Source organism: Periplaneta americana, chromosome 15 (assembly GCF_040183065.1).
Source record: "Periplaneta americana isolate PAMFEO1 chromosome 15, P.americana_PAMFEO1_priV1, whole genome shotgun sequence".
NCBI classification, from domain to species: Eukaryota; Metazoa; Arthropoda; class Insecta; order Blattodea; family Blattidae; genus Periplaneta; species Periplaneta americana.
In genome coordinates, this window is record NC_091131.1 from 54,211,712 (window position 1) to 54,228,809 (window position 17,098).

At 36.6% G+C, this 17,098-nt stretch overlaps 1 protein-coding gene across 5 annotated transcripts in view; it reads right to left on the reverse strand.

Annotated features, from left to right (window-relative positions):
• The window catches only part of LOC138714956 (trichohyalin-like), a 77,939-nt gene that overhangs the window by 11,851 nt on the left and 48,990 nt on the right, over positions 1–17,098 (reverse strand). For 3 of the 5 annotated variants that reach the window (XM_069847266.1, XM_069847263.1, XM_069847264.1), the window contains exons 7-12: positions 15,071–15,211; positions 8,286–8,525; positions 5,321–5,546; positions 3,458–3,627; positions 2,252–2,314; positions 1,474–1,622 (exon numbers count right to left, since the gene is read on the reverse strand). In XM_069847266.1, coding sequence (XP_069703367.1) covers positions 1,474–1,622; positions 2,252–2,314; positions 3,458–3,627; positions 5,321–5,546; positions 8,286–8,525; positions 15,071–15,211 — 989 coding nt within the window. Of the gene's footprint in view, positions 1–1,473; positions 1,623–2,251; positions 2,315–3,457; positions 3,628–5,320; positions 5,547–8,285; positions 8,526–13,394; positions 13,672–15,070; positions 15,212–17,098 lie in introns of those variants that run through there. The other 2 variants (XM_069847267.1, XM_069847268.1) reach the window with 2 other exon arrangements.

Sequence of the window (17,098 nt, forward strand, 5' to 3'; positions counted from 1 at the left end):
TATATGCAATGGAGACAAGAGACTTTTGTGCTGTCGATTTAAGATGGATGTGGCATAGTCTTCTCTCCTAGAACTATTTCAGCTTGGAGTGACCATTCTTTTTACATGATTAGTGTGTATCCCTCGCATGGCTATCCCATTCACAAAGGAAACAGAAGATTTTGTGTAACTTCCTTGCATCCCAGTAAACATTGCCACTACTTTCAGATCAGCACATAAGTTCCACTGATGTTTTTTCATACTTTATTTTATTAAGCAAACTTTCACTGTTTTGAAATGTTCCTTTCATTTGTGCTGCATAAGCAAGGGCCACTGAAGGATGTGTTTCCATTATACAGGAAAACTACCTTGAAATTAACTTTTGAATCAATCAATCAATCTTCTTAATGTATCAAGCTGTTTACTGATAACATAAAGTCCACTATAGTCCACTGTAGTCTCTTCAGATATTAACTTTTGAAGAATCAATGAAAAGCCTCCTTGGATATGGAACAACAAGTTTTGATGGAGAAATCATTGCAATAAGTGAAAGTCTCAGGAATCTTCTATGCCACATAAATAAAGTTAAGAATGCAGTTATATTGTCAGACTCCAAAGCAGCTGTTCTATCAATAGTCTCCAGACACACACCTTCATCTCAAACAGCAGAAATAACTAAAATGCTCTCTCAATTAATAACACTCAAAGAATTGTATTCCAATAGATACCATTCCATTGTGGAATCCTGGGAAACGAGAATGCGAATGCTTTAGCAAAGAAGGGCAGCACTGCTACTTACAGACCTGTTACTAAATCTCAGTATTACTTAGATCTCAACAAACAAAATTTGATAACACAATCTCAAGGGAAAAAATGAAACTCTCTGCGTCATAATCCACAGTTAATTCCCGATTTATCACGAAAATCGTCTGTAGCTACATTTAGATTAGCAACAGGCCATGACTGTTTGGCCAAATACCTGCATAGAATTGGAATACATAGTCCCCTAACTGCCCATTGTGCAACTCAAACCAAGAAATGGATTCGGAACACCTCAAAATCTGTGCTTCAGTGGCTGACCATGACAATATCTTTGAAAAATATTAGCGTGCAAGAGGTCAAATGACTTTATTGTCAAATGCCTGCATTAGAAAACAACAACTTTTAATTTCTCGTTAAATGAAGTGTACTTTGCTGCTGCAAGTATCAATTTACAGACTTTGAAATTTTTATTATTCCTGATTTCGAAAATACGATTTTTGGAATACCATTTATAATCTTTCACAAGCAAATTGTCACAGTGTTTCATAAAATAAGAATAATTAATTTATATTTACTATTCACTGTCACTTTCAATATCTTCCAGCCCGAGAATTTCAAACTCTTACTTGGATGGTAAGGGCAATACAAAATGAGGTGATTGTCGTTTATTTTCGTTACATACAAGTGTTCTTTGAAATATATTTATATAAAACTATTACAGCCTAGACTAACCTGAAGCCGGGAGAGATAAGGATGCCCTTGCCAGCTGGAGGCAGCGGCTTCACTTGAACTGGAGGTCTCCGCTTTTTCTTTGGAGGTGTCACAGGTGGAGGCTCAGCCACAGGCTCATCCTCACAGTCAGGAACTTGACGCATTGCTTCCTGAAGACACACAGGAAAAGGCTCAGTCCCTGCCTAGTCTGCAGCTACTGAATGACAAGTTTATTCTAGTGCATGAGTACAGTAACAGCAAAAAGAGAATGAGGAAAAATGTAGAAGAGAGGATAGTAGAGAAAGAGTTATAAAAAGAAAAGTAGAGGCAAGGAAAAAGAAATGGACGGAAAAGGCAAAAAGAGGAAGGAAGATGGAACGATATGATAAAGAATGAGAAGGCTGAGAAAAAAAGAGGTATGAGAATAGGAAGATGAGGAAAAGATGGAGAAGGGCAGAAAGAACATGACAACCAGGTGAACAAGATAAGGAAGATTAAATGTAAGAGAGACGAGAAGGTAAGAAACAAGTAAATGAAGAGGAACTAGAAGAAGCGAGAAAGGAGAGAAGAGGGAGGAAGAAACATGAAGAGGGAAGTGAGGTTGAGTCAATGGGATGGAAGAAGCAGAGAAAGAAAAGTAGCTAATAAAGGAGGTGAAAGATATGTCAGTTATTAAGTGACAAGTATTTCTAGATGTTCGTGATGCAAAATCACACTTGGATCAAGCAGTTTATGTAACACAGAGACAACTTTACAAATGAGGGAAGCTTGATAGTAGATGTGGGAATGGGAGACTCACCTCAATAAGTCTCATTTCTTCTATGTCAATGTCGGTTTGATCTCCCTCTTGCTGAAGGGCTTTCTACAAGGAAATGGAGAAAGTCAAACTTAGTACATATTTACAGAAAATACAATAAATTATAGGTCTAATGATGATATCCGAGAATTAGGCAGAGCATTACTCTCTGTTGAAGCTGTTACAGAGAAGGTTGGTTGTAATGTTTTACAATTCTCTACACCCAACAAGTATTTCCTAACTTTCTAAGTCTTTCTCTCTCTTTTTAATTCTGTGACGAACTTACAATACATTTTTATGGACGTGTATAAAATTAATATGCATCACAATGTTATGAGTGTTAAAAGAAAAACGATAAATCATCTCTAGCACAGACAAATACCAGTATCTACTGCACTCATTAAAACTGTTAATACAATAATAATAATAATAATAATAATAATAATAATAATAATAATAATAATAATAATAATAAATTACATGCAGTTAACGACCTTTGTTCACCAAAGAGAAAGGAGTTTAACCTCCAGGACATGGTGAAATTTGTAGTGTACAAAGTAGTTGGAGATAAGTACTCTTGGAGTACTTCCATTTCCCTTAATATCATTCATACCTCTACAATTTTCAATCATTCGTAACATTTGTGCAGAGAGTAATGGGAAACTACTACACTGTATCATCTTGCCAGGAAACTAAATCTATGAAATCCTACAGTAAATGCTCCACAGTAAAAGTAACTACATTATATCTCTAAGAGTTGCTCCCAATGACCAAGTCAACAGATAAGAAAAATAACTTGATTCTGTTGCATTCAATTGATATTTACGAGTATCAGCATAGAATTTTAAAATAGAACCTTCACAATTTACTGTGTTTATATAATCACCAATAAGATCTGAAACAAAAATCACGAAATAACAAACTGTTATTCTTAAATCTCGAGTCAATGCAGAAAGCAATGTCCCGTATCAAATTCTCATGAGACTACCTCTCCATGAGATACTAGAAAAAATTCAATGCAGTTGTACCTCAGTGTTGGTCTGAGTTTGCATGTGTCATAATAGAATAATAGAGATGTGAACACAAATTAAAATTAACAGAAATAATAAGAGAAAGGCAGTTAGCTTTGGCCACTATTGCACCTACTCGTTTCTTCCACTGACCTCTGTGAGATTTCACGAAACAGAAGAGCTGAAATTCCACGTTTACCTTGATAAGATTGTCAGTAGCATGTTTCAACTTGCTCTGTCTTCTTTTCTCTTTTTCTCGTCGACGTTTTTCTTTCTCTTGACGTCGCCTTTCTCGCTCTTCTCGCCGCCTCTCTGCTTCGTCTCTTGGAGATTCAGTAGTTGATAGGAATGGTATGGGGGCTGCCACCTCTGCAAGTTACAAACAACAGTTTGAGTTCCTTATTCCTGTATGCTGTTATGATTAAAACGCAATCATATTTTGAGCATCTGATTTCATATGCAAGTTGTAGACAAAACAATTTTTTGGATTAAAGAACAATCGCTGAAGTCTGATTGGTCTAATATGACTAATATGTAAGTAGTTAGCGATGTATGCAATGGAGAGGGAAAGGAACTGGTCACCCTACCTCACTATCTCCTGACTTAGTTGCCTCATGAGTGATGCCGTGTTTTTGTCAGTTATGAGGTTCAAACCTGTCTTAGGACAGTTGACTAAACAACAACAGAGAAGAATCAAAGAAAAAAGAAAATGAATTACCTTTTCACATACAATATTTTCTCGAAATTTAGGATTTTAATCAATTTCACAACTGTACTTTAACTCGTCTGTTAGAGTATAGGAACGCTGATCTTTTACAAAATTTCTTAATCAGACACAAAAATTCTGGTCCTTCCAGTGGATTCCTTTCACTCTGCAAATTCACAAGTCTGAAAATCCATTAAGTGTTTCTGAGAATTCTCCATTGATTTTGTAAATTCTCTCCTGGGAAGTTTAAGATATTCCAAATAGACATTGTCTTCTTCTACAAGAATTCTGTGTAGTCTGAAGCCTCTGAATCACTCTTTATGGTCTCACAAAAGTTACTCCAGCAATCTCTTTTTGGAACTCTCAACAGTCCTCTGGCTTAATAGGATAGTTCATCTCACAGGAATTATTGATAGTGTCACGAATACTGGGTGTTCATTTCAAAGTGTGTCATGACGTCACTGTTGTTGGGTCACCGATTTGAAGCGAGTTTCAGCTTATATGTTAGAGAAGTTGCATATTATTTAAGGCATTCTTCAATCTGAACTTGAGAACGTGTACGGTATAACTTGAACGTCGTAGCAACAGATGGCGGTCTGTACGGTCTGTGTGCTACCATAACCTCTTTCGAACTGTGTTTTGCGCCGGCAAGTCGTACGCAGGGTATTTGTTATCATCGGTTGCGTACGGTAACATTCCACAACACAAATCAAATGCTCCGTGTCCATGTTGACCGTCGAAGTTAATGTCAACAAATACGTAAGTAATCGTCTTAACCCTCTCCCCATATCCCGACAGTACGTATTTCCAAACAGTTCACAATTCTGCCACTACCGGCGTTATCGTACGTATCGGTACGTACTCTTCAGAATGAACGCCGTACTTGCTAGCCATCTTCTCTGCCTCTTAGGTTATACACCTGAGCTGCGGAAGTGTAGGAAGATTGAATTCTCTAGGCTCATCAACTAGCCACATGACGGCATACAGCGAGCCAAGACACATTTTGAACTGAACACCCAGTATAAATCAACGCCTTACTTAGAACGAAATTTGATTGATGCCTTTCATAGTTTGCTCTCCAGGTCAATCTTGTAGCCCTTCCGATTTGCACTCCTGCTGTTAAAATCCCATTTCTAATTCTAACTGAATTTGAGTTAAACCCGAGGATTCAACTGAAACCCTTCAATCCAGTCATCAAACTCACTACTCCTGTACTGCAAATACTGTAATTAGAATGGCTATCTCAATTTGGGATGACTAATGGTGTTGCCCCTCACCAGTAGTTAGTTCCAGATTTGGACTATACAATGAACGATTTACACATACAGTAACTGCTTGATTATAGCATTTGCTCACCTGGAACTGGTGGTGGTATCTCAGCAGGCACCAGTGGTGGCTGAGGCTCCGTGATGAGGAATGGTGAGGCAGGAGGTGAATACCCAGAAGTAGACAGAGGAAGAGGTGGTCTTACAGGAAACATCCCTGAGGTGGCAGCCACTGTCATAGCAGGAGTTACTGGTGCAGACATTGGTAGTGGAGGGCCTGGTGCTATGGGCATTGCTTGCCTTGTACTTGGTGGAACCTACAACAATACAACAATATTCATAAAAAAAAACGTTTACGTTTATACGATGAATGAGTAATGGAATGGAGAAAAACTCTCTCCGGCGCCGGGATTTGAACCCCGATTTTCAGCTCTACGTGCTGATGCTTTATCCACTAAGCCACACCGGATACCCACCCCAGCGTCGGACAGAATCGTCTCAGATTAAGTTCCAACTCTTGGGTTCCCTCTAGTGGCCACCCTCTGCACTACGTTATAGATGTCTCTGAACGTAGGACTGAAGTCCACATATGTGCTGAGGTGCACTCGTTATGAGTGACTAGTTGGCCGGGATCCGATGGAATAAGCGCCGTCTTAAATCACGAAGTGATTTATGCATATCATATGTATTATTTTAATGTACCGAAGTACATATGATATTTCCATGCAGATATTCTGTGTCATCATACGATGAAAGAGTAATGGAACGGAGAAAAACTCTCTCTGGCGCCGGGATTTAAGACGGAACTTATTCCGTCGGATCCTGGCCAACTACTCACTCATAATGAGTGCACCTCAGCACATATGTGGATTTCAGTCCTACATTCATAGACATCTATGACGTAGTGCAGAGGGTGGCCACTAGATGGAACCCAAGAGTTGGAACTTAATCTGAGACGATTCTGTCTGACGCCGGGGTGGGTATCCGGTGTGGCTTAGTGGATAAAGCACCAGCATGTAGAGCTGAAAACCCGGGTTCAAATCCCAGTGCCGGAGAGAGTTTTTCTCTGTTCCAATACTCTTTCATCGCATGATGACGCAGAATATCTGCATGGAAATATCATATGTACTTCGGTACATTAAAATAATATATGTTTACATTTATGTCTCTAGTTTCGAACTAAGTAACATCCAGTGATTAACTGGACTTAGAATTTAAATTTCTATGAATTCTTGTATGTAACTAAAACTGTCGTCTCTGGAGTATCAGTTACGCATGCATTTTCACTAAACACTAAAAGCAATTCTGACGAAGAAACTCTTAATGGGCTCATGTCGAAACCTTCTCTCAGACTGCGCACATAGACCTCCACAGCAGTTAAACAAATATAGTTGCATACTAAATGTATGTTGCAAAACTGAAGCCTGAAATGAAAGGTAATCGAAAAACTGAGTTAGCTTGCATATCACATATTCGTTATTGTTTCTTCGTGCAGCATTCCAATCAAATTTTCGCACCCTTACAGATAATATGGACACTTACTTAATTTTTTTATACAGGAATATCTGCTGTGGAGATCTATAAGAGCAGTTTGAGCAGAGATTTAGACAATCTTATTAACAAATCCTTTGTGAATACATAATGAAATAGCCTGTTTAACAAAATTCTGTCACCTTGAAATATAAAGATATAAAGGTGTATTGTTAGCGAAATGGATAAAGTTTCAGTTTTCCTTGCCAGAAACCCAACTTCAAATCCCAGAAATTAGAAACAGAAATTGTGGTGGACAAAGATAGAATATTCCTGCTTCCTCTGCTGTCATTTCACCATTTCTTCAATCAATATTGTCCATAAAATAACACAGATGACACGACGAGCTGGCATTGAAATATATCCAAGGATGATCAATGATAAATGCCATAATTACCTATTCATGTAAGATACGATATCGTGGGGTTTCTGCGAAAACCCCGTAGCTCCAATTTTGCTGAAAATGGAGTTATTGTTATCTGAATATGTAAAATGTTATGCTCCATCGTCTGGGAAAACCCACTTACTCCTGTGAGGTATAGTTTTTCTCAGGTATATTCCCGGCGTCCTTTTGAACTTAAGTCAAGAACTACAACTCCAAAACTTCAACTCCGTTTTTTTCAAAACTTAGAAAAATGGAGTTATAGGGTTTTCACATAAACCCCACGATATTCACATTTCCAACAGAGATTGAAAGCAACATTCATCTACAAAGGTGAAAAAGAAAGGTAAAGGTACCCCCTTTACAAGGCATGAAAGCACTTAAGAGGGCATAGAGCACCATGTTTTCATGACTTAGTACTAGAATGAGGTGTTCTGGTTGGGAAGATGCTCCCAACTATCTTTTATTTCTGGGAAAGACCTGATATTCAACCTGGTAAGAGGCTGAGTGAATCTCAGAACCGTTCTAGAAGTTTTGGCAATGAGAAAAATCCCATCACTACCTGGGACCTTCGAGTCAGTAACCAGCTGCTCTACTGAGCTACATGGCAGGCCAATTCTGTTTTGTTCAGGTAAAGGGGTATAAGTCATTTTTTTGTCCAGGTGGAATTTTGTTTCCCAGATGAACACACAAGTTAAATTATACAGGTGGGTGTGCAAAAATCAAAGAATACAAGCAGTTGATGTGTTTTATTTGTGTAGAAAATTATTTGTAATAAGGGTTCCAAGTTTAATTTTCACTTATCTCCGAACTCATTTTTATGACTTATCTCCCTTTACCCAAACACCACAGAATTATCTGCAAACTGGCAAATTATTAGAAGTAATAAACCATTTTTTACTGCTTAGTACTGATTTGGTAAGGTTACTTGAGACAAGAGATGGTAACAATAAAGCAATAATTAGTCTAGAACAACAGAGGAAACGGGAAGTACAAAAAATCTGTCTCACAAAAATTTCACCAGTCACAAATACCATAGGATCATCAGGAAATTCAACTCTGTATTCTTTGGCAAGAAACAGTCAGCTAACCTACTGACGTGCAGGTGTTTTTCCCTCCCTCCTAAAAAAAAATCATCTGTTACCTTGGAAATAGGAGAAGAAATAACAGGGCTGTGCCCCATTGTCATATCTACTGTTGCATGGGCTGGCGGTGCTGGAGGAAGGGGAGGAATAGCAGCTGAGTTGTTGACATGCTGAGGGGGCTTGGCACCGGGAGGCGTAGGAGAAGGGGTGGCTCCAGGCACAACCTGCAGCATGTTCCCCACTTGGAACACCTGCGTGCCCCCAGTGTTACTTGCAGGGAGGTTCTCACTGGGGATTACCTGAAACATGCATCCTCATCATGTGCTAATACTCGACATACTAGCCTCCATATTTGTTATGGGTTAATTCTACAAGCATATAGTACAGTTATTTCTTCTTGGCTGTTTGCCAGTGCATAAAAGGAAAGGGACACAGGGTGGCAGAGGAACAATCTCAGAGAGAACCAATGTGCCTTCCTTACACTAACAATCCTGCAAACACTATATCACAGTCATATATGTTGCTTACATTAGTACTTACGTGCTATTTTAATTCTGATTGATGACGGATAATTTTTGCTTGTTAATGGGAAAGTGGGAAAGATTTCAGTTCAGAATATGGCCCAGCATCAATATTGGAATATTGGAATTCTGATGTTCTTCACCAACAACTATTAACTCTACTATGATCATTAAATTAAATTTCTCTCTTCTTAACTTTTATAATAAACTGTCTAGCTTTCTTTAATCAGTTAATCTTTTAGTACTTTGAATTTTATTGTATTTGTAAATTTAATATTAATTGTAATTATAATTGTATTCTTAATATTGTAGTTCCCCTGGTAGAGGGGAAGGGAAGGCCTGATGGCCTTATCTCTACCAGGTTAAATAAATAAATAAATAAAATAAATAAATAAATGAAGCACTATCAGGAATTTTTTTAGAGAGTTGAAAATATTTGTTTTATATATTAGCAAGATAAGCAAAATGAAGAAATTTACAAACGATATCCTATTATAATCTGAAGATAGGTTTATTTATTATTCCCATCATCATGAACAGTGTTATCCTATAACCATATACTTCACTGACAGATATTCAGCTATTTCCTTGCATGGGCATATGCCAATTCAACCAGGAAACTGAACTTTTGTTCAGATTGGATTAAGGTAGATAGATTAGGCAGAGATAACTAACAGAAGACTCATTTTCAATTCGACCAAATTAGTGTTTCACTTGTTGCCTGCCATGCCTATTTTAAATGAGAAAGAGAATAAACTATTATGTTTGTGACAATTACATACGTGAGTCCGCACCATTTCCCCCTTGTCTATGGACTGGCATGTCCAGTAGCTTGTCACTCACTACAAAGATACTTGTAGGCTAAATCATTTTACAGTCATTTCAAGTCCAGTTTTTACAGATCGCATCCAAATAGTTTTCAGTTTATGGATGTATTAATGAAAGTTCAGAATGAAACATGTACAAAAATCAACTCAACCAATAAACGTCAGAAAAAAAATTAGATACTGCATAAAAAGAATGAATGGTTGGAGAATTATATTACAATGCTTAATAAAAATGAACTTTCCAGAAATTATTTTGTGAGAGTAATGTCGAAAATAAACTTTCCATAAACAATGTAATCAGATGAGAAGTGTTAAAACATACTGTAGTTCACCTAGTCACATATGACAGTGTATAATTTAAAGCATTTATTTTATGTGTGCACGGTATATCATAGAAATGATAGAAATGGAAACGAAGTTTCTAATTACTTTCAACAATAATTCTTTTTCTTTCTGTGGTCCAATTAGACTTTACTCTGCCTTCTTGACGAAATGGAAGACTCCACCTTGCACTTATGGTAGCTTCCTTACTGTCAGACTTCATAGTGCAGACTTAAGTATCAAGCATCAGACATAAAAAATGGGACAAATAAATGACGACAATATGTATTCACCCACATTAAAAAATTTCATTCAAATACTAATCTGGAGTTTAAAGTTTTGTCTTTTTATAATTTAACATGCCAATCTAAACTAAAATTAGCCCTGCAATCATCTTGACAGAACAAAGAGATATGTTATTCGAAGGTAATTTTATCGTGACAATCCCATGCAAATGTTTTTCAGCCAATGAACGAGCTCATTGATGCTAGATTGACAAATGACAATTGAATTATACTGATAGTTCATCCTATCACATCATCGGGGTAATGTAACTCCGCCTTCCAGGAGCCCCGACCTCAGAAGTGGGTTACAACTAAGCCATGGCCAGGAGAGAAGACCAGAAATGTCGAAAAGACAACCTGGTGGCATTGGATTAAAAAAAAAACTATATATATATATATATATATATATATATATATATATACTGATAGTTAAAAACACGCTGCTCAAATTAATAACTGATAGTTTTTTCCTGCTATGTTCATTCGTTTTATTCGTATCAACTCTGCTTTGATGTATCAACAATGAAATGATTATGTCAGACCACTGCCTGCTGGATCGCATCCTATAGCTTAAGCAGGCAGTGTGTCAGACTCTCAGCACAGTCTAGTATATACAGTCACGAACCTTGAGTTGTGAGGATGCTAGGAACAACAGACTGTGCCAGTACTATTTTGCATTGTCTGTGATGAGGCGATAGTAGCGATCCTAGTGGTTAGAAACTATCTATGGATGCATATTCCCTATGTATTGAGCTTCGTGACTATATATACTAGACTGTGCTCACAGTCTCAACATGCAACAATAATTAATTACAATAATTGCACAATTAAATATAATAAGTAAAAACGGTTTACAATTAAATTAAACATGATCAAAATTATAGATAAACAATTATAAGGGAGTTCAAAATAAAGTGTTGTTATAACCTCAAATGTTCAGTTGTTTTTATTCCAAGGAGTCTTTTATTCATATCATCTCTGCTTCGATTCAACTGTTTTTCTGAATTCTGGATCTTATTATTATAACATCGAATATCTCGAATGGAATTTTTGCCAAATACAATTCGTGATAATTATCCTCAAGTAATTTACTTTTGCTTTTAAATTCATGTTTGTTGTCATGATATTACAGGAAAACTATCAGGACTCATTGTGTTATAGAAGATAAGCTCATAGTTTATACAGAGTCTTCCTAAAGTCCAGTCTCATAGGAAAATCTGAAGTAATTGAAGTAATAATAATTTATTGTAGGTAAACGAATGTAGATGAAATGGATACTAGGAATGGAACATACTATGCAAAGTAAAGCAGCTGTTGTGATTCTGCATGCCTCAGGTCTCTCCCAACGGCAAACATGTGATAAATTTCATTGTCATCATCCAAATAAAAATGAAGACCTGGGGAACGATCTGTGGGTCTAATCTTCAAATGCTTTCAGGAGACTTGTTCTGTCGCACGTACAGGTTGCCCCACAAACATCTAATTCTGTTGTGACACCGGTAAGTACTTGGTCAAGGTAAAAGCAAGTCCCACCCGGTCATTGTGAAAGATTAAACAGGAAACTGGAATTCCTTAAAACCTCTGTGGCCTGTATTTTGCAACATCATAAATTTCACTCTTATAAAACTCGGCTTGTGCAGGAATTGCATGATAGGTGATGAAGTGATGATACTGACTGTCAGGAAGAATTTTGCAATTTGATTACTAACAATGAAATAAACAGTACAGGTATCAGGGTCATGTGACTAGGCCATTGCCAGCTATGGTCTCAGCTGAACTCTATCGTCACTAATAATTTAAGGAATATAAGTCCACATTTATAGGAAAGATTGAAGAAAGCTGTGTTTGCAGTGAAAGACCTGCCCTTGGGCAGAACAATAAGTGATAATGATGATGATGATGATGATGATGATGATGATGAAATGATAATGAAGTCCATATCTCTGCTCCCCAGCAATTTTGAAGAATTAACAGTAGTATATTCATCTAGCAATTACAATTGCCATTACTAGAGTTATTATAGTGCAGCTGACAGAAGAATGGCTATGACAATTCTCCGTGGTGTTGCCAACAAGCATCAACCAGTGGTACATGCAGCAGTCTAATGTTATGAGTAACATAATATACATTTATAATACCAACTAGATTACACTGGATATAAAGAATATCATACTTAAAATTAGCCATAATAAAAATTTAAATCCTCAAGAGACAAAAGCATATGCTTGATTGTGTTCCATAAAATGCGACAATGCTGGAGGATTTTTACGCAAATATAAACAAAATCTTGTAAAAGCACAGATAGTCACAATTAGGCGCTGTTCCTTCCTCATTTTGATTTTAGATGTCATAGTTGTTAATTGCCAACTGCTTTTAGAAGAACTCTTGTACATTTTTCAGATGTTAGGATATAGAATGTAACCCCTGATCACATATAGCAGATGATCAACCCAATGGACTTTGAAGCCAACAACTTTTACCACTTTCATATGCTGCCATCTAGCGACTGCAAAAGAAGTCATGTTATAACCCTTATGGAGCAACTGTACTTCCATCTAGCAGTCTTTGCCAAAAACGTAATATGGGAATCGGAATCTGATAAATATGTGATCAGAGATGTAACTCAAAATACATTTCCTGCATTCTCACTTGAATTTCTTTCCCGAGGACTTGCGAGCTATAATAGTTAGGAAAGGAGAAAGATTCTATCAAGGCAGTTATAGAATGAAACAATGATATCAAGGATTACAGTATCCTAGCATGGGAGATTATTATTGTTTTTTGCTCAAAGATGACATACACTATGACAGAAAAAAAAACTGATTTCTTTACAAAATTTCGCATGTAATTTGTATATATTCGCTGACAATGCAGAACTCACAAGTTATTTAATTTTATCTCTTTTTACCACAATTGTTTCTTTTATAGATTCTCATTTTCCTTCGAATTGTATAATTAAGTTTTTCACTGTTGCAATTTCGAAAAGTGCAAACATGTCACATGTTGATTAGAACCATTCCCATTTTGTCATACAAAACTGTTACGTGTTAAGCAGTTTTCACTACCATTTCTGTAACCAACAGTGTCTACTTAGTAAGTCACCCAAGTTTGTCGATGAGGTAGATAAAAGGTTAAAACTTATTAACCAATGTTATCATAAGATGCTATTACATCTATGAACATAATTATGAAACAGTTCCATTACTTGACTTGTGAAGACAGTTAAAAAGATACTAGATGCACTGAAATTCTTCTTTAAGTAGAATTTACTACAGTACCATAATGGTGCCCACCCAGCATCATGATGAATTTGGGAAGCTACAGTGAGTAGCGAAATCCGATTTCGTAAACCAGCTGTAACGGCTGGGGGAATCATCGTGCTGACCATATGTTACCCCTATACTGGTTGGATGTTCATTCATCTCTGCTGAGGCATGTGGATGTAAGACCAGCAGTCAGCTGGTCAGCAATGGCCCTCCATGGGCTGTCACACTACGGATTTATTCATTATTAATTTATAATCATACCAGTAACACAAATATATACAGAGTGTCCCATTTATCTTGTGCACCTATTATAACTTTTTTGTTTGGATAGGTATTGGAATTTTTATTTTTGAGCATTATGTTAGAACGAGGGGCTAATGTGAATGTGGGGATTTGGTGCATTAACTACATTATGGTACAAGTTACACGTGACGTCATCAATTTTTCAAATAGCACTACATACTTTAATCATGTTACATTGATTACACACATTAAGATGAGTTCAAAAATGTATCACAATGTCACTTTCCTAATCAATAACAACAACAAAACGAAACAAAAACGTACTCTCAATGTGATAATGTTATGCTTTGAGAGTCACAGAAGATGTTCCAAATGGTGACCATTCACATTGATGCACATTCAAAGGCATTCCCCGAAAGACCATATGACTGTCCGGCATGTTGCTGGCTGGATGGACACACAAGCCTGTCGAATGCGTTGCTGCATGTCGTCTGGTGTTGTCAGAATGTTCTGGTACACACACACTGTCCCTCACAGTTCCTCACAGGAAGAAGTCAAGTGGAGACAGGTCCAGAGAACGTGCAGGCCACTGTACGTGGATTGTGGCATCGACAGTTGTTGTGGTTTGTTTACACGTTAAGACAGCAAACACACAACACACGACGTGTACAGATGTCAGTCGTCTTTCGTTTTGTGTAAGTTAATGCACAAGATGAATGGGGCACCACAACAAATGGCACATTCTGATGGCATTCATTTTGCATTTTGTTGTTATTGATTGGGAAGGTGACATTGTGATACATTTTTGAACTCGTCTTAATGTGTGTAATTAATGTAACATGATTAAAGTATGTAGTGCTATTTGAAGAATTTATGACGTCACGTGTATCTTGTACCATAATGTAGTTACATGCACCAAATCTCTACACTCATGTAAGCCCCTCGTTCTAAAATAACTCTCAAAAGCAAAAATTCCAATACCTATCCAAACAAAAAAGTTATAATAGATGCACAAGATAAATGGGACACTCTGTATAGACTCTCCCCCATTAGAATAAAAACAAGACAAAAATGGAAGAGACACATTACTATTTTCAATCTCATACCTCGTAATCTCAAACATTTCTATTAGGATGAAGCTGAGAATTATACAGTGATTAAATTGTCGTGGAGATTCTATGTAATTACACAACAACTGGAAGGAACTGTCTCCAATATTTTGTGTTTCTTTATTAATAATTAATTATTAATGAGGTATATCACATATATGCCAACCAACACTTCGTAATATTCAGGCAGATTCATTACGTCAAAGACTGTCTCGATCTTGGAAGAGCAAACCAGAAATAACGAATTCACTACAGAATCTCCAAAGCACTCACCTCAAGCACGTTGCCTGCCTGCAGCACCATAGACTTGTGAGGAGCTGGTGGCTGCTGAGCTGGAGGAGGAGGTGGAGGCAGAGACCCAAGCACACTGCCTGGTGGTAAGTCTGTAGGAACAACCTGAAGCACATTCCCCACCTGTGCAACACACATCATATTCATCAAAATACGGTTTTTTATTTGAAACTACAGTCCTTGTAAGATGATACCACAGTCTAGTATATACAGTCACGAAGCTCAATACTTAATAAATATGCATCCATAGATAGTTGCTAACCACCAGGATCACTACTATCGCCGCATCACAGATCCTTTCCCTAGCAGACGATAAAATGTATTGTACTTTCGATATCGTGTTCTTTTGAAAAAATTAACACCTTCTTTCCACTATTGAAATATGAAATACATAAGGTTTATATATTATTTTCATACAGTATATATTATATTTTATAAACTCACCTTCCTGGATCTTTCGCAAGAAGGATAACTCTGACCTCTTTCTCTTACAATTTATAGTGCTACAAATATCTCCTTGTCCCATATTATTATTCAAATTATTATATTTTAGCCATTTACAGTTATTACAACCGATAACGAACATTTCACAGTTTACACAACTTTTCACAACAATGTGAAATATGGCACAGTCAATGCCTTTTCGATCTAGACCAGGCCGTAATATATGTTCGCGTTTTCTATTTCAGTGTATGGAGCTCAGTGAAATATTATATTATAACTTTATTGCATATCATTGCTAAGTTTTATTTAGTGTAATGTGTCCATAAGTTCCGTTTACTTCTTGTTGCATAATATGTTGCAGAAATAATTACAAAACTGTGTTATTTTAATGTGAAGAGAATTTTACATGTTAACATAATCTGTTCGCATCAACATTTTAAGTTTAGAATGGAAGCTATTTTGAAGTTTAATAAAAAAGAATTTATATTGTGATTTTAATTTAGCACATCTACCTTCCTTAATATTGTAGACAGAAAATTTACCATACCACGCCTATGAAATTAGTGTACATACGATTGTATTACTTCATCTCTTAGGTAGTAGATAAATACAACAATTCAATACTCAATTGTAGTATTAAAATACAGACAAATTGAATGTGCGGGATATCATAATGACATTATGCTTAATTATAATGTATTATTGCGAAATTAAAAATATAAGTTAAATATAGTAAATATAACCTATAATTTCCATATGAATGGCAGGGCATTGGAGACCATTAAAATTAGACAGAAAGGGGCAATTGGTACAGTAAACATAACCTATAATTTCAACATATCTAAATATGTGTGGTGCAAATGAAAATGACTGAATCGTGCATAAATAAATGTAGAAGAATTTCGCAATATTTAACCGAAATAAAGGCAGGTATTACACATACGAACAATGCAATTTTCACACCAAAAATAATATTACACCTTAACTCGCAAGTGAATTATGTCTGAAGTGTCTCATAATCATTGTTTTAAATTTTATTAATGCAATTACACTACATTTTAGAGAAATACTAATTTATATGGTTGAAACGCCACCCTTCATAATTGGGTTAAGAGAGTTACATGGTCTGCCTTACGGCCTGTATCAGATCATGATGGCAGTGGCACAGTCTATTGTTCCTAGTACTCACAGCGCTCCAAGCGGCTAGCAACTATCGCGAGAAATGCAAAAAATCATCCCAAGCTTCGTGACTGTATATACTAGACTGTGATGATACTATGAAGAGCATGACAGAGAAAAACTGATGTATCTGGACAAATCCTGTTGCATTATCACTTGCCTAGATGTCTGTCATATCTCTAATAGACCTAACTGAGAATTGAATCTGTCTGTAACAGAAATAAATTATGGTCTCATGAGATTCTATCACAGACAGGTTTTACTGAATTTATTTTACCTTACATAAAATCCAACAGGTAATTACAGTACTGGTACACTAAAAGTTCTCAAAGTGGTTATTAAAAACACTTTACCTGTTTATACAGGGTTCTCAATCTCAAGCACCCT